This window comes from Xiphias gladius, chromosome 15 (assembly GCF_016859285.1).
Source record: "Xiphias gladius isolate SHS-SW01 ecotype Sanya breed wild chromosome 15, ASM1685928v1, whole genome shotgun sequence".
Taxonomy (NCBI): domain Eukaryota; kingdom Metazoa; phylum Chordata; class Actinopteri; order Istiophoriformes; family Xiphiidae; genus Xiphias; species Xiphias gladius.
The window spans coordinates 12,188,617-12,206,621 of record NC_053414.1 but is presented as its reverse complement, the minus strand read 5'-3'; the positions used below and the strand labels follow the sequence as shown (position 1 = coordinate 12,206,621).

The 18,005-nt window shown below is 40.2% G+C and overlaps 1 protein-coding gene across 2 annotated transcripts in view; it reads right to left on the bottom strand.

The window, feature by feature from the left end:
* Positions 1-18,005, bottom strand: part of znf827 (zinc finger protein 827) — a 67,125-nt gene that overhangs the window by 4,338 nt on the left and 44,782 nt on the right. The window contains exons 7-14 of one of the 2 annotated variants that reach the window (XM_040144867.1): positions 15,487-15,541; positions 15,218-15,318; positions 9,227-9,364; positions 7,815-7,986; positions 6,635-6,801; positions 3,581-3,790; positions 2,659-2,836; positions 180-230 (exon numbers count right to left, since the gene is read on the bottom strand). In XM_040144867.1, coding sequence (XP_040000801.1) covers positions 182-230; positions 2,659-2,836; positions 3,581-3,790; positions 6,635-6,801; positions 7,815-7,986; positions 9,227-9,364; positions 15,218-15,318; positions 15,487-15,541 — 1,070 coding nt within the window. In that variant the 3' untranslated portion in view covers positions 180-181. The remainder of the gene's footprint in view (positions 1-179; positions 231-2,658; positions 2,837-3,580; positions 3,791-6,634; positions 6,802-7,814; positions 7,987-9,226; positions 9,365-15,217; positions 15,319-15,486; positions 15,542-18,005) is intronic. The other variant, XM_040144866.1, reaches the window with a different exon arrangement.

The window sequence follows — 18,005 nt, the reverse complement described above, 5'->3', positions numbered from 1 at the left end:
AAGTGTGTATCATGTACAGTTCTGTGTGCTCATGGTGGTATGTGTGGCAGTTTAATGATGGGAGAATTGAGGTGATCAGGTATATGTGTGTCTGTGGGAGGGAAGGGGGGTTGACAGGCTGGAGAAAAGATTGGAGCAGTAGGACATGAAGGGAAATGAAGGAATGGAGTGGCACTTACATTTAAATAGCACCTTTCATCTGCTCTGGGCCCCAAAGCGCTTCACAAACCCTGCAGAACAGAATCACCTCAGAAAAACCTCGAAATGGTCAAGGCCCTCTCTCCCTTTCTACACACTCCTACATATATAAAAACACTTCACATTGCTCAAGTGTATACACGTGTACACACTGCACTGGGGGGGGGATCTTGATCTGGACTTGGGGTCAGAAAATGTAGGCAATTTGCCCTTAGTGTCCATTAACAACTTCTACTTGTGTTTGACTAAATCCTGCCTGACTTTGTTAGTAAGTATAAATGTGGTTTACATAAATTAAGAGACTGTGAAGAAGAATTGAAAAAGTAAGCCACATGTGCAGATATAAACAGTACAGCAAAGAAGAATTAAAGCAGATTTCCTCATCGAGCTGAATATAAAAAGTATCAAAAGAGCTCAGTTCTTCCATCTCTTTTTCCCCCCAATGAATGAAAAGAATCCAAAACAGCCACTAGCTGTTTCTCTCCCTTTTGAGTGCTGGCTTAAAGAAAATTAATCTGTCTTTAAAAACATTCACACCAGACAGAAGAAACATTTAAAAGTGTTACAAAAACTACTTTACATTTATTCACTCACACACTACAGCTAGCAGCAAGTCCTCAAGTTGATGACTAAAAGATGCTGTGGAGTATCTTTGAGCTATGGACGAGCTTCTTGTGTGTTTTTGCTCTGTTATCCACAGGATTTGTATAAAATAGAAGTCAGTGTAACTTTGATGGCAGCATTCTGGTTTACATTCATTGAAATGCCGCCATTTTCCACACATTTAACAATGTTGAGAACATCCTAACTCCACTGATGGCTGCACAGAAAGAAGATGTAGAACACAGATCTTTGTTTATGACAAGATGAGGCGATAATCATAATGATACGCAATGGTTTTGCACATGCACAGACTGGAATTATGAGAACAACACCCCAAAAAAAAAAAAAAAAAAAAAAAAAAAAAGGTTTGTACTACTTTAAATGAACCCTGACAATATGCCCTACACTTGTGAAGTCTTTCTTAAAAGTTTAGGGAAATATTTTTTCTGTAGAAGCTTTTTCATCCCAAATGCCACCCTGAGTGTGTGTGAGAATACATTATTGTGACTAGACTACAACATCATCAGTGTGTGTTGTGGAAGTTGAAGTCAACAGATGGGCATTACATTAGCTTGACAGGCCTGAAATGGGACATAAAAGTGTCACAGTACAACAAAGGCTCCTGTGGGACTGGAGTATGAAGATGGAGAGGGAAGCATGTGAGGAGACTAGGGCTACCAAAACAGCCAATATTAGAAAAGTAAGGCTGCCTCAAGTTATAGAGTAAGATAACTTTATCCAATATGCAGGTACATTTGCATTTCCTCATATATTTATATATGCGGGGGTCTGAAGTTTTTGGGATGGTAATTATAGCGTGAGTCTGGACATTGTATCGTAAAGCTTTTCAGTAGGGTCATTATGTTTAAAAAAATGCATGCTGCACATTAGATGCGTGAACATGTAAGTTTGAAAGTTAGTTTTGTTATAAATACATCTAGATTGACTTGTCTGTGTCCAGTCTATGATGTTACAGATGTAAGTGATCTGACATTTGAGCTTGTGGAGTGTGTGCGTTCGCCTCTAAATGATTATTTTCTAGTTATGTACCAACAAATTCTATATAATACACAGTAAAGTATATCTGTATTGGGGGGGGTCTGGAATGCAGGTTTCATCAGTTATTTTTCTTTGGCATGGCTGTCAGCTGTGGGCAGTGGAACAGACCCTGAGGGGAAGCCCATTTCCACCACCTTTCCACTCTCCCTTATGTTCAGAACTGCCACTGCGGACCCACAGACCACTGTCTAATAAGGTATACTTGCCAAAAGAGACTGTCGAGCAAAACTATAGCTTGTATCATTTCATTTGCTGGCTGCAGATAATTAACGTAAAAGTGGGGTTAACTCATTCAGGACACACAGGTACAATAATCCTCAAATAGACCATGTATCTGTTTCTGTCTTACTAATGAAAATTTACGAGTGTCATCTGTATGGCTGTTGCAATCAGCTCTTATTAACAAGAACCATGATAATGTCAGCCAGTTTTACATATATGAAATTATGCATCTTTATGTATCCTTTCAGTTATTTTACCTGCATCATTTTAGATATATAAAATAAGTTAAATGGTGCATGAAAGATAATAACCATTTCGAGATACTTGAAACTCATAGGTGGATCAAGTAGTATCAGCAAGTGTCAGTTTTTCCTTTTATCGAAATGAAGTCAAATTAAAATATTCTGTAGCTAGCACACCTCATTGGTCTGTGAATGTGATGAATGGTATATACTTTGTGTGTGTGTGTGTGTGTGTGTGTGTGTGTTTTGTGTGCAGTGAGTTGAAAGGGTGGGGGGTGAGGGAGGGGAAGGATGGGCGGAGTTAGGAACCTCTGTCTGTACTTGCTTTCCTTACTTGAGCCCTCCGGAGGGGACGGTGTGGCACTTCTTGTGCTCCAGCAGCTGCTCAGGCGTCTTGAGGAACTTGTGGCAGACGTCGCACTCAAACATTCGCGTGATGAGGTGGATCTGGAGGTGCCGCTCGTACATGCTACGTGTCTTACACACAAAGTTGCAGAAGACACACTCGAAGCCTAGGGAGAGCGGAAAGAGGATGAGAGGGTGAGTTGAGACGGGGTCTTTTTTTTTTTTTTAAAGATTGTAAAACTGGTAATTTTGTTAAGCAGAGTCTGGTTGTACTGTTGAGACTCAGCCAGACTGACTGTTGTTATACATTTGTAGTCTTCATGTCCAACCCGAGATAACCCCTATGACGTCATCAGGCTTATTTTCTCAGATTTCCGAAAACTCCCCCAGAGCAACACAAGTGAAGGAAGTCGACATGTAATGTCGTCACGACAGAACTCATTTGCAATGTTCTGCGGCTCTTCTGATTTAATGGGTATATTTTTGAATGACAGAGGTTGTATTGAGTGATCCCTTGTCACCCATCTTTGTTTTGTCACCTGGTTTGAGCAGCTTTCTGACTAAAGAGTAAGTGTTTAGTCGTAGTATAGCTCCAAAACACAAGGAAAATTAAACTTTGGACAGGAGACCCCAAAAAGCCACAACAGGTTCTTATTATGAGGGATGGGGCTCTACACGAACACACTATTTTCTGCCAAAGTTTAGAAAAGCTTTAGTTATTTGAATCAGAATCTGATGACAGTTGGTGGGTTGTTTGGTCACAGTCCTGATGAAGTAGATTAGCTGAGTTCCTAAGAGTGAAACGTCTCCTAAATAATATAAATATTTAATGTTGCAGAGAAATACTTGGAATTTGAATCCAAGTTTTCAGGGGCTTTATAATGATAAAATGTATCTGGCTGCTTCCTTGCCTTTGTCAGACTTGTCCTCAGTTCCTGATCCCGAGTGGCTTCCAGAGCTGGACTGACTGCCTGCAGAGGAGGGCGGGGCGAGCAGGCTTTTGAGTTCTTCGTTACCGTGGGTGAGGTCTCCGCCCTCCGAGCTATTGAGTGAATCGCTGAGGGCCGAGAGGGACGAGGAGGTGCTCTTGGTCTCGCTGAGGGGACTTCTTGAGTTCAGACCTGGACACAAGAGGACAGAATGTAAGAAATCTTTATCACTATAACTGAAAAGCAATGAGGGGGAAAAACTATCAATTCCAAATCTTAAAAAAACCCAGGACAAAGATATTTACAGAACCTGCAGAAATCCGTTTCAAGATCTTCATCGCTATGTGTATCAAACACTGATAAACACACAAACAGAATGCAAGTAGGCAGCCTTGACAGTCCTGTGCTGTGACTGAGGCCCTGCCGCCAGTCCAATCAAGATGCAGTGTGCTTTTATTGATCCCCTTCTCTAAGTCTGCAATTCACTGGGAAGAGAGAGGGAATTAGATGGGGAGGGGGCAAGAGAGGGGGTGAGGAGCGTGGGTCATGGCCGAAGGAGCTAAGATGGCGGGAGCATCTCAGGGCACAGCTCAACAAAGGGCATTCACTCAGGAGGGAGTGAAAGGAGGGAGAAAAGGCTGCACGGATCCTGAAATGGTTGACCTATCTTTTTAATACTTGCGCGCGCGCGCACGCACACACACACACACACACACACACCGGACACAAACAAATGACTCTTAAACATACAGGAATGTACGCATGCAGTGCACATAATTTTTCATACAAGGACTTATACTGTAATAGAAGACATGATTAACTGCCTTCAATCAAACCTGAATATACCAGGGTCATTTGCAGCCCAGTCTTAGATGCATTCTGAATACAGTATTGAACCAGCTGAGGGAGGCTTTTAACTCCTCCGGTGCAGTAGTTAACATCTACTAGCCTTCTCTTACAATATCCAAAAGGTTAATGCCTCATAATGTAAGCAAAAAGTGAAAAAAATAAAATAAAAAAAAGAGTCTGCTCTGAGCCAGTGGGCCTTGAAGTTGAAACATACACATTCAAGTTTCTCTTTTACCGAACAGCTTTGTCTACAACTGCAAAGCAACATTCATGATATAGGAAAGAAAATAAAGAAGCAAAGTTTCTACCAGAGAATTCACCACCTTTCTCCCCCTACTAAGAAGGGGACCCAACCAACCCTCTTCCCTGTGCAGAGTCCAGGCTTCACAGGGGGCCAGCTTAAAACTTCAACGCCTGCTGATCTCAGCCATCTCTTGCCTGGGCGTGTCCACACAGTTGACCAGATACCTAGGCTTTTTACAGCCTGTCAGGGTTTCCTCTAAGTGGTGCTCGATCCACCTGACTCTCTGAAGTTTAGGCGCTTTATCAAACAGGACTGGACCCTGACAAATTATTAAAATCCCCACATACAGAAGGTAGCATGTCTGATTATAAAGTTTAAGTTGACAATGAGCCATGTTCTTGTACATTAGTGTGTTTGGTGGTTGTGTCCATCCTGTGCGAGACTGAGATAAATGCCAAGCCTGGCTGAGAGACTTAAAAGATGGCCACAGTGGCATCGTAAACCCAGCTCGTCTCCAAAGGACCCAAGGCCTATTGATTTTTTTCCCCTCAGGCACGATAAGGGCCAACCTTCTCAGATAAACAAGGCCACTGCGGCCTCTGAAAGACCCCTCAGCTGTCTGGGCCGGACAATCCCACCCACCCACACGTGCACACAATGAGGAACAGTGGAAGAACAAAACATCAGCAATAAACTGGACAAAGCTGTTTTAGACAAAAACACTCATATCGACCACCAGGGGTTCTGACCGGCAGCTTTAAAAGTCCAAAGAAGGTCGACTGGAGGAGGCTTGTTTGTTAAACCCTGTTCTACTGCTTGTCTTTCCCTGTGTCTTCCGAACTGATACTGCTCTGTGTGTTTATGAAGTGTAAATTACTGTTTCATATAAAGTATTTGAAGTGAAACTAGACAGTTGCTGAAGTGATTGGCAGAAAATTAACTGGCAATTATATAATCAATTATTAAAAAAAAAAAAAAAAATCCACTGGTACCATCGTATTTGTATGTGTATATTATCTATCTATCTATCTATCTATATATCTATATCTATATATATATATATATATATATATCTATCTATATATATATATATAATATATTAATGTTTCATTTAGAAGCCAAGTTGACTATGACGATAAAGGACGAAAGCCTTTCTACTGTGCTGTTGAGCGTTCAACCAAATAGGTATAAAAACTGCTGTGAAACTTAAAACCCTTAAAGCGGAAAGTGAGCTCTTTAACCTCAGTCATTGTTTAAATTTAAACCCCATGTGTTTAATTACGGAGCCAAAACAATAGAAAATGTGTCACTGTCCAAATACTGCACGGTATTTATATTATGAGCTGTGAACAAGAGCCACAATGTGTAAGCTACCACCCACTCTAACATGTGAGAGTAATCCTGAAAATAACTCACGATAAATCATTTTTCCAGGCATTGAATCATGTACTTTGCTTTGAGAACCCTGCGAGAACACCAAAAACAAGAACATTACACTAGAGCTGAAACGAGTAGTCGATTAATCGATTAGTCAATTGACAGAAAAATCCAAATCAGCAACTTTTTTGATAATGCATTAATCCTTTAAGACATTTTTAAGTAAAGAAAGTTGAACATGTTCTAGTGTCAGCTTCTCAGTAGGATGTGGTGCTTTGTGTTATGTAATAGTAATAAATTTCACGTTTAAGTTTTGGACTGTTGGTTGGACAAAAAATAAGCAAACTGAAGATGTCACCTTGGGCTATAGGAAATTGTGACTGGCATTTTGCCTGGCATTTTATAGACAAAACAACTAACTGATTAACATAAAAATAATATGCAGTATAATTGTTAATGTTAGTTTCAACCCTACCCCAACACATATCAAAGAGGATTGATTGATTGATTATTGATGCTGTCACTCAGAACCAGTGGACCACCAGTCAATATCAAAGAATCTGTACCTGCATGTCCAGTACTAATGTGGTTCTTCATGTCATTCTCTTCCATGCAGACGTAGTCACAGACGCTGCAGCAGAGCGAGAACATCCACTGCTCCTTGTCCACATGGAGCGACATGTGGCTGACAAACTGGGCATTCAGCTCCGTCTGGAAACCGCACACATGGCAGCTGGACAGAGAACAGAGAGGAAAAAGAAGGAAGATGCTAAGAACGAGAAGGGGGACAGTCAGCTTTCGTGTCACATTATGTTTGCATTAATTGTTAAATGGTACAGAGTGGATACATTTCTTTTGATTTGATAAAGATGACTGAAAATAATGTGCAGTGCAGAAATGAAACGGTCAGATTGAACTCTTTTCAAATCATTTGCCACATAAAGTATTAAAGCAATAGCAGGACATTTTTGGGAAATTCGCTTATTTGCTTGCCGACAGTTAGATGAGAAGATCGATACCACTCTCATGTCTGTAAAGTAAATAGGAAGCTACAACCAGGAAGCGGTTAGCATAGCTTAGCGGGGAAACAGCTAGCCTGGGTCTGTCCCAAATTCAAAATTCACTAAGGAGTCTGGTCATCGCTGTTAGGTTTCCATGCAAACAGTGGAAACTCCAAAAAGTCACTAAACCCAACCAAGAAGTAGTTCAGTAGTTACATCAAACTAACATTTTTAGACTCTGGTTTTTGTAGAGATTAATCAAACAAGATAAAACGAGTTTTTTTTTTTTTTTTTTGCTTTAGGGGTGTTGGTATGCAGATTTTTTTTTTTTCTTTTTTTTCTCCTTTTTTTTTTAACCTCTGGACTGAGCCAGGCGGTTTCACACACTTTCAATTGTTATGCTAAGCTAAGATAACCATCTCCTGACTATAGCTTCAAATTTAACAAACAGATAATGAGTGTGATATTGATTTCCTCATCAAACTCAAGGCAAGAACACAAATAAGCACATTTCCCAAAATGTACAACTACTCCTTTAAGGCCAAATAGCACTAGATAATAGACTAACAAATCAGAGCAGTGGTCGAAAAAATAAATCAAGAAATATATCAGGATTTAATTGGACATTTAGCAGCAGATAAAGATCGACCAAAAATGCTGCGATCAGGCTCTTTTCTGCTCTTCGGTACTGGCCTGAGACACCATAAACCGAGGTCAGTGTGGTGTTTTGGTCTGTTATTACTACCTGTAGTAGTAGGGGCAGTTCTTGCGCTCGGCAGAGTCGGCTGTAACAGCACTGACGATCTGCTCAGCGTCCGTGTTGACCAGCTTGACAGAGTGGATGGTCAGGTGCTGATTGAGGTTAGCCCTGCACTTGGCTGCGTAAGGACACAGGTGACACTTGTACTTCCTCTCTTCTGCAACACAGTACACAGACACAAGACCCAGGGTTACTGTAAACATTACCTCAGATGATATTTCATTAAGTTGTGCTAAGCCACTGAGCCTTTAAAGCAAGCTTAAACCTAATTACTTAACGCCTAACCCTGCCTCACCTTCGCCTGACCCCAGCTGTAAATCTGATCCTGGGAAGAGGAAGAACTGTCTGACAAAATCAACTTTTCTGGATGCCATCTGGATGTCAGAAGACGGTAATAATTTGAAACATGTAGTAACATAATTTCTCCTCATTTTCGAGCAATATAAAGTCAAATAAAAGAAGGAAAATCTAATGCAAAAGCACAATCTTCCCTTTGATCGCCAAACAAATCAGCATAACAATTCTCTACTTGTAGCTCCCCCTCAAACACACACACACACACACACACACACACACACGCACACACGCACACTTGCCCCAAGGACATGGAGCCAGGCAACCTTTATGTCGCCGGGGAAACCAAAAAGACCATCACACTGACATATGCCCCTGCTTCTGCTCTCTGTGGTGTGGCCAAGCTGTTCACAGCCAACACTCTCAGATGGTGTGTTTGTGTGTGTGTGAGTGTGTGTGTGGTGTAGTGTAAGCATGCAAAATATGAGAGCATGTCCAATTGTGTGAGGGCATTTTATACACGAGTCTCCATTTGTGCACTTAGTGATTTGGTCTGCTATCCCAAGTAGGTTGCATTAATTTCGACTCCATTGTTAATGAATACAATTTTACTTAAAGCAAATTAATTTCTTTCCTAATAAGGACCGAGAGAGGGATTATGGAAGACAGTGATGGGGTACAGTGGATGAATTGGGAGCAAAGAAGGGGCAAGTTTGGAAACAGGAGAGTCAACAGCTTCATCCTGAGTAAGTCTCCCATGTCTAGGAGTGTGAGAGAGAAAATGAAAGAGGGAACCAATCGTAGCTGCGTCAGAATTACTGGTGTGTGTGTGTGTGTGTGTGTGTGTGTGTGTGTGTGTGTGTTTGTGTTTGTAGATACTCCATGAAACATCCTTCTAGCTGGGTAATTAGACGGGCAGTTTTCCCAGTGAGACTAATCATGGTAGTAATCTCTTTAAAGGAAGGGTAATCTAGTCTAGTCAACCTTATTTACTTACTGTGGGCAACACAAACACAAGCACACGTGCACTAACACAACAGATAACATTTATACATTAACAAAGAAATGCAATTGTAGCGTGCCGTGCTGGTGTGTTTATTTACCTGTGTGTAGAGACAGATGTCTAGAGAGAGTCTGTTGTCTACCAAACACCTTGCCACAGACTGGACAGGGGAAGAGCTGTTCATTTAGTCTCCACTGGGCAATCCCGTTTCCTGGCTCCCCATCATCCTTTTCTGAGTCTGGAAAGCACAAGCGCACACGCATGCACGCACACACACACAGGCACAGAAAACCATACTCATCATTCACTGCTGACACAGTTATCCACAAAAGCATCTGCAGGTGGACCAAAGGCTGTGAAGTCAAGCTGCTATAAATCAAACAAAGTAACTTAAGTTCAATATGAATTGATGTTGAAACTGTAACTACCAAACCATAACACACTGCTGTGGTTATGCGCTCGTGTACTGATTGATATGTTCTCTGAATTATTCTGTAAGTTTATTTTTATCCATTTTTTTAAGTACTGTTTGGGCATTTTGCTCTTATTAAATAAACAGTTAAAGAGGTGATGGAAAACAAGGGGACAGAGGAGGAGAATGAATGCAACAAAGGTCAGAACCAAACTGGGGAAAGCTGGATCACAGTATATGGTATGCGTCTTTAACACCAAGCCACAAGGATGCCCCCATTTCATCCATCATTAATGGAGTTTTATCACCAGCAAAACAGCTTGAACGACACAATACAGGACATGTCTTGTTTTCTCCATTTATATTTCCTTAAAGGAATATAAAGACTAATTAAACATTGTGGGAAATGTGCAGATTCGCACTCTAATATCTGTCCATTAAATATGAAGCTATAGCAAGCAGGCAGTTAGCCTGGATTAGCACAAAGACTAGAAACAAAGGGAAACAGCAGGCCAATGGAGACACCAGGAAGCGACAACATCTGGCAAACAAACATTGTGGCATATGTCCCCTGCATAACCACAAATGGTTGTTTTTACACTTTGTATGTGTTACTTAGTGAATTTAAAGGTGTTGGTAGGTGTTTTTGTGAACCTTGGAGAGAGCCAGGCTAGCTGTTTCCACAGATGACAATAAAAGAGATGGCACAAAATATAGATGCAATGAGAAGGTGAAAGAGGCAAACCAGCCTACAGTCCATTTTAAAATGACTGGTTAAAAAAGCAGATTTACGTATGATTAATCTAAACCGTAGTATTGTGTTTGCTTGTATCACTACTTTATGTCATGGCAGGCCACCGTCTTTGTAAGTAAGTATACTGTATTGTAAAAAACTGAATAGTACAATCCTGTCTTTGAAAAATTACCCTGAATCTTCTCCTTAACTTTGAAATGACACTTTCCAATGCATAATAATCAAGGAAAGTCTGATTCCCTTCAGTTATAGAAAAACAACAAAACAATTGATGCACTGTGGGCTAATTTGCTTACCCACAAGACTGAAACTTGTCTGCGGCCACTGCTTTTTGTCTAGTCTGCAGTGGAAATGCAGTCTTAACGTCAATAACAAGCACCAGTCCTTTGCTCTAAAAATGGTAACATATGTATACCACTGTAGTTCTCCTTGTCGTATGTCGCCTCCTTTCCTTCGCCACCCCATAGTCAAAGAAATAAAAAGCCTGCTTGTGACAGTATTTTCAGATGCTCTGATAGACTCTGATGAATTGAGGCTGCTTTGAATTAAATGTCACGATATGAACAGATCACAGATTAAATCACAAGGAAATAAATTACTAAGTACTTTTTTCATTGTGCTACGGAGGCAGGATTTTTACTTATTGTCTATACTGGCCATAACCTTTGTACTGTGCTGTATATGCAAGGCGTTAAAAAAAACAGGAAAATGGCTCTGTAAGTCACCGTGTTTTATTTTCAATCTTCATGACGGATGGAAAAACTCTGCTGCTGTTCTGATTCTTTAAGCAACATAATAGAGTTTACACCAAATAGCCACAACATTAAAACCAGTAACTGGTTGAGGCAGCTTCTTGCAGTCACATTTAATCATTGACTTTAAGTTGTCTTACAAAACACAGTCTAGCCGACTGATGATGTATTTGTGGGGGCTGGAATGGCGCAATGAAGAAAAGCAAAGACTGTTTTCTGGTATTTGGGGGCAGGTTTTATGGCAAACATTTAAGAACAGATGCACCGGCTCTGGAAGGTGGTGTGAAACATTTTACTGTTGTTGCACTGACTCTCAAACCCTGAAGCATTTTTTTTCTGAATCTGCTTCAGATATTTAATCCCGTCAAAAATTGAATGCATCAAACATGCAAATCAGTTCATTTATGTTGTGTAACTTTATTTGTTTTTATTTGTGTCACACCATCCCTCCCAGATATTTTTGGAACTGTCAAAGCAAAATAGAGCACATTCAGTTTGATTCAAGCACAAAATACAATTATTTATTCATTTAAATTATTCTTCATAATAAAAGATATAAAGTATGTTTTATTTATTCCGGGAAAGAGGGACACATAACAACGGCAGGATGCATGTGACCTACCCGTAGGTATCTTATTTTATAATTTAGCCAAAGTATGTACCAAAAAAAAAATTCTATATTTAATCAAAGAAAAGAAAAGAAGAAAAGATTTTCTAAGAAATACTAAATACCGTATGTTCTGAGGGGAATGACCCAGCTATCAACTCGGGAGTACTGAAATAATATTTTGTTAAGAACTCAACTTTCAGGAGATGCACCACAGAAAATTATTTAAATAATTAGTCATTTAAACTGATTTTCAAGCAAATTTGTTGAACATTACCTAGTGGGGGCTTCTCCAATTTAAGAATTTCCCGATTCTCTCTGTTATATAATCATATCATATATAGCTGTTTTCTGATGTTTTATGCAAAAGTAAATAATCGCTTAATAACAAAAAAATAAATTCGGCAGATCAATCGATACTGGAAATAATTGTTAGTTGCAGTCCTAGTTTTAACCATCCTGCTGCTACCAAATCAGCTCCCATGCAAGTCCTGTCTGCTGCAGGTCTGTGACTCACCACTGTAACAAGGGTGAGTGAGGGCATGTGTGTGATGGTAAAGGCATGAAAGTAGGCCAGTGTAAAGCAGCACTTGCCTGTAAAGTAAGTAAGTAGTCAACATAGGCAGTTTGTATGCTTGTGGCTCCAAACAGGTGGAAGGGGTGTCACAACATGAGACACGTCAACAAACTTGAGCTACTGGGACCTCGGTCGACCTGCAGGTCATGAACTTCCTGACCTCTTGCATTAGCTGGAATCTGACTCTCACTGTGGCGGCAGTGGCCTGATATCTGACTATGACACTGTTTTCCTCCTAACTTGTTATTAGCGCGTGGGCTTATTCTGAGAATCCAAGACCTTCTTATGGGGCTTGTAGGTAAAGCTTAGCACATAAAAGCATTAATGTGTCCTGACTGACATAAGTGAGACTAGGGGATGGCCCGGTCAAACAAGGTGACAAGAACCCGGAGAGCAGGGACTCGAGGCCATGACACGGAAAACACATTGATTAAGCCAGTTACGGTGTGGCGTGGGCCTTGAAGTGGTTAATGTTTTAATTAGTGCTATTAGAGCTGGAGAGAGAGGGGGACACACAAGAAATTAAGGATTGTGCTTAACCCCTGACTGGAGAAGACGGCAAATAAAAAGGTATATACATACATCAAAATATCTGCAGTAATCTAGTAGTCTAGACAATCATTAGCAGTCATATAATTTTACACCCAGTAAATAATACAGTATGTCCTGACGTGAATTCACAATTAAATTTAGCTAAACCGCTTGATGGCTATTGCACAAAAAATCAGTTTAATTGAAGGTCTGCTGCAACTACAAATGCTTTCCAATATTTGGAACGTGGAGGTGATAAAAAAGGGGAGAAAAAGACAACAGAGACACACTGAAGAAAAAGAGCAGGTGTGGACAGACACATATGAAGGGAGAAAAGAGTAAAATAGTACAATAGTAAAAGAGAAAGCAGCAGAGACAGGATCTGAAGCTTAAACATACAAGGGAAAGTGGAGGTGGGCTGCGCGAATTAACTTTCAGGACACTCTTGACACCCAGAAGCCAATCAGATTTTCATTAACTGGCAGAGGGACAGTCAAAGCTGGCACAAGCTAATTAACCTCCAGATCTCTCATTGCCAAAGGAACACGGACGAAGTTCTGGGATGGCAGGGAAGAGGGGAGGAGAGGGAGACAGGGGGATGCCCTGGGCACAGGCCTTCAGGATGGGGAAATGCGTGAGGGTGCAGAAAGGCCTGATGGAGCTCTGAATATGAAACGGGGAGAGGGGGTTTACCAAAGAGGAGTGTGAGACCATGTAAAATAGGAGGTGGTTAGTTGTGGGCATATACTCAAATACCACGTTGTCATTATGTGTAGATACATGCTGAGTTTTTTTCCAGGTTACAGAGCTTGTGAATGAGTATCTCTTCATAATCACTTATTTCTCCGAGCTAAAGTGACAAAAACAGATAAGACTTGGATACTTGTCTGTTAATTACTTCCTCGTTTTGTCCGCTGCAGATGACTTTTGTCTCTTTTTCTTTGGAACGGTAATACAACATCGGCGGGCGTCAACTAATTGTAAGCTTATTTCGTTATGAGTAATCTGACCATTATTTTCTCAATCATTCAGTATCTTATTTTACTCTATTAAATCATTTTGAAATGTGTCTTTTTATATTGCCTCGTGTTTCTCTGTTTTCTTTGCCCCTGAACGTAGTTTCTTGCCGGGAGCAGGTAATAGTGGTGATGGTCGCTTGTGCTTCTTCTTCATCCTATCGGGCTGAACTGAGGGCAGACTGGACGCTAAAGTGAGTTGCTATCGCAAAGTGGTAATATGAAATGGGGCGGGCTGGGGCTACCTGGTTAGCATGCTAACTTCAGTAGAAGAAAAGAAGTGATGAAAATAGATGCAAAACAAGAGTTAAGACTGACGTTGCTTTCCACCACTGACGCAGCTCTTGGTGGGTAAAGGAATGAAGTTTGATGCTAAACTCACAACATTTCCTCTAGACTGGTAAGTAAACAGCTGTTAATGCTAACGTTGGCTATGTAGCGATAGCAAAATTTACATATAGCACCTCGAATGCCTTTTATATCTTAGATAAAGCACGCTAAATTCGATGGTTAAAAGGTGCTATAAAAAAAACTTGCCTTGTCTTGCCTATGAAATTATAAAAAAAATAGTGAAAAAATTCTATTCACAAGGGTCATGTCTTCAACTTACTTAATTTGTCTGACCAATAGTCCAGAACTTAAAGATATCCAAATTGTTGTACAGTACTGTGCACAAATTTTACACACTTAAGATGTTTCAGTTCTTATCCATCACAAAATACCATCAGGAAGGCGTCTGATTAGTCCCAAATTTATTCTGCATCATGACAACGAGCCCAAATAAACATCTATAGTCAAAGAACTAACTTCAGTGACAAGAAGAACAAGAAGTCCTGCAATAGATGGTCTGGCCGCCACAGAGCCCTGATCTCAACATCACGGAGTCTGTTTCGGAACACATGAAGAGACAGAAGAGACTGAGACAAGTTCTCCAAGCTTCGAACAACCTACCTGCCAAGTACCTTTAAAAACTGTTGTGTACCAAGGAGAACTGGTGTTGTTTTAAAGGCAAAGGGTGGTCACAGCAACTATTGATTTGATTTAAATTTTTTCTGTTTACTGCAGTTTGTATGTAGTAAATTGATTAAAAAAAAATATTAATGGCATTATTGCTGAAAGCATCCTGACTTGAGATTTAGTGCCTAAACCTTTTGCATAGTACTGTTTGCAGCTCTAAGAAACATAATATGAGCAAAATAATGCCCATCCATCTTTTGCCTGCCTGCAACTGTTACTGATATCTCCATATACCTCTGCTGCTACTCTGATGTTTCCCTTCTCTCTCTCTCTGTGTGTGTGTGTGTGTGTGTGTGTGTGTGTGTGTGTGTGTGTGTGTGTGTGTGTGTGTGTGTGTGTGTGTGTGTGTGTGTGTGTGTGTGTGTGTGTGTGTGTGTGTGTGTGTGTGTGTGTGTGTGTGTGTGTTCATTTTACATGTGTCTTACCATGGAATGGTGCCCTGGTAGAGGAGCTGGCCTCTGCGGGGGAAGAGCTCTTGGAGCGCGATTTAAAGGGTGATTGTCTAAAGCACTCGTCCAGGAATGGACTGAAACACAGACACGATAAATTATACTAACACTTACATAACCACAAAATCAAACATATTTAAGCTATATTTGAAAAACATAGTTACTGATCATGAAATTGACAATAAAAGTGAGAAGAAAGACATTTTACAGCTACACAGCAAATACATGGAGTTTTACTAACTCACCTGTTTATTCCCACCATATTACTGTCTTTGTGGTTGTTGGCTTTGCTGACTTTTTCTGGAAAAAAAAAAGAAAAAAAAAAGAAAACCCTCATCAGCTAAGCAATGCGATACAATTGATATATTTATTTTTTCACTGTATTATCTTTTCAAAGCCCAACCCCGAAGACCAATTTGAACAGAGACAAGGGTTTACAATCCCCCCTACCCCTAATATATGGCCACATATTATCACAATACTGAAGTCACATGATGAAAACTCAGCCATCTCAATGACAACTGAGAAGCCTCTGTTCACTGAAGACCGTAAGATGTTTTTGGGAGCTGAAGAAAAAGCTATAGAAAGGACCTTCAGTTAAGATTTCTTTTGTCAACCTATTTCCAAGTTCAAGAATAAATTTTCATGCTCAATTTATAAGAAGTCCTAAGTCTGCTGGTGAGAACAGGTATCTAGATGTGAGCAGCTGCCAATTTAAGTTCAGTGTCAGTTGGTTAAGTTTCCTAAAACTTCTCTGCATATACACTACCAGTAAAAAGTTCTGGAGCACCTTAATTTTTCCAGCTGTTATTTAAAAATTTACATGATTCAATGTCTCAGCATTTCCGTGTTTTATAACAAACAAGGAATCATGGAATCTTCTTGTTGAACTAAATTTTATGTAAATGTTTGATTCATCCAGCAGCCAGACACACTTGTGGTGTTCTTTCTACAATGGAAATCAAATATTGTTCAGAAAGTTCATCCCAACACTGTTGCAGAAGTTCCCACGCATTTGTTGCACTTGTATTTCGCTTTGCTTTCACCCTCTGGTGAGCTGCTGTACTGGTCTTTTCTTCCAATGTTTTGGGTCATTTTCTTGCTGTAGGATGAACCCCTGATCAACCAGTCAGTCTTCCTCTGTTACTTGCCTTTTTCTCACCATTCTGACAGCAATATACAGCACTACTTCCTGCAGCGCAGTACTGTCCTAATAATGCATCAGAGGTTGTAGTAACAGAGTTTTTTCCAACACTGCCTTTGCACAGACAGAGGATTTGTAAGTAATCAACAAAAGTTGCGGCTCCTGTAGGAATCATTTGCATTAACGTTCAAGTCTTAATTTAGTCAATTTTTGCAGGAAAGTTAACCAATTTCTCATTCCCTTAAAAACGCCGGTTTTCAATGAAATTCAAATAATTTTTTTGATTTTTGGTTTTGATCTAAACTTTTTTTTTTTTTTTACCTTCGCAGTTTAACACTGACCTTTGTACCATTTAAGTTTATTCTCCAGACTTAAACTGATGAAAATACAATAAAAACTGAAAAATTGGGGTGTTCTAAAACTTTTAGACCAGTAGTGTAGGCCACTGTCTGACACAGATACCAAGACTATGTATGTGCCTGATTGCTGAATCCCTTTAAGTTAAACTCGGCTGGTCAAGCACAGGTTTGCTATGCCAGCAGGGCCGCACTGGCCATCTGGAGTAGTGGGAGTCTCTTCAGTGGGTCTGCCCGACCTGTTGGCTGAAAGTTAGCCCAGCAACACTTATATGAAAACATTTTTTTAAAACATAACAATGTGCATAGATGGCCAGACCAGCATTTGACTCCCCCGATGGCACGTGTGCGTTTGTGTACGGTCATGTCCTTTTATGTTAGTGGGGAAACAAAATGGTAAAAACACCTTTCAATATTATGGAATCCAGTACACCACCACCACTGACTATGCTCTCTGAAACTGCTGCAGAGTTGTATTAACATCTGTGACACAATGTCAGCAAAAAGTAAATATTGTAAACTTGAAAAAGTTAGGATTTATTGCAAGGCTATTTAACTGGGTAAGATTTCATTGTACAGGTGTAACCAGTAGACCAGCGATCAGTGTGTCAATACTATTTTAAGTGAATGCACAGTTAAAGTGTGTTGAAAGCTATATATCGCAAATAAATGTGTCTATTCAAACATTTCATGGCACTGCTTTAGGAGGAATAAATACAAAACGTGTGCACATGTGATGATTATTAATCTCATTTCTGTCTGGCGTCTCACCTTCAGTGCAGAGTTCTTTTCTGATTGTGACTGGCTGGGCTGTTTATTGCTACTTTTCCCAACTTGTAAAAATGCAGAGGGTTTTGTTTTTTCCAGACATTGCAACATTCTGCTCAGATTAATTACTTGGAAGTGAACGTACAATGTGATCAATCAATGACCTGCTGAGCTGAATCACACGGATCCTGATGCTTGACAGGCCTAATAATGTTTCATAAAAATGTAATAATTTCTTCGGATGTTAGCGGACGCACTCTGGGTTTCAGGTTAGGCAGGGTGCATCCACCATAAAATGCTACGACTAAATCCAGCAAATAAATATTAATATAAAAACATGAATATAAAGTATCTAAAGTGACAATGGTTGCTTGTGTTTTCCAGAAGCCTTGATGCCTTTGAGGTTCTCGCCACCTTACACTATGGGCAATGTTCACACCTGTCCTCCTAGCACCTGAGATCACTCCTGTTTTAGGGTCACAACCACGCATTAAGC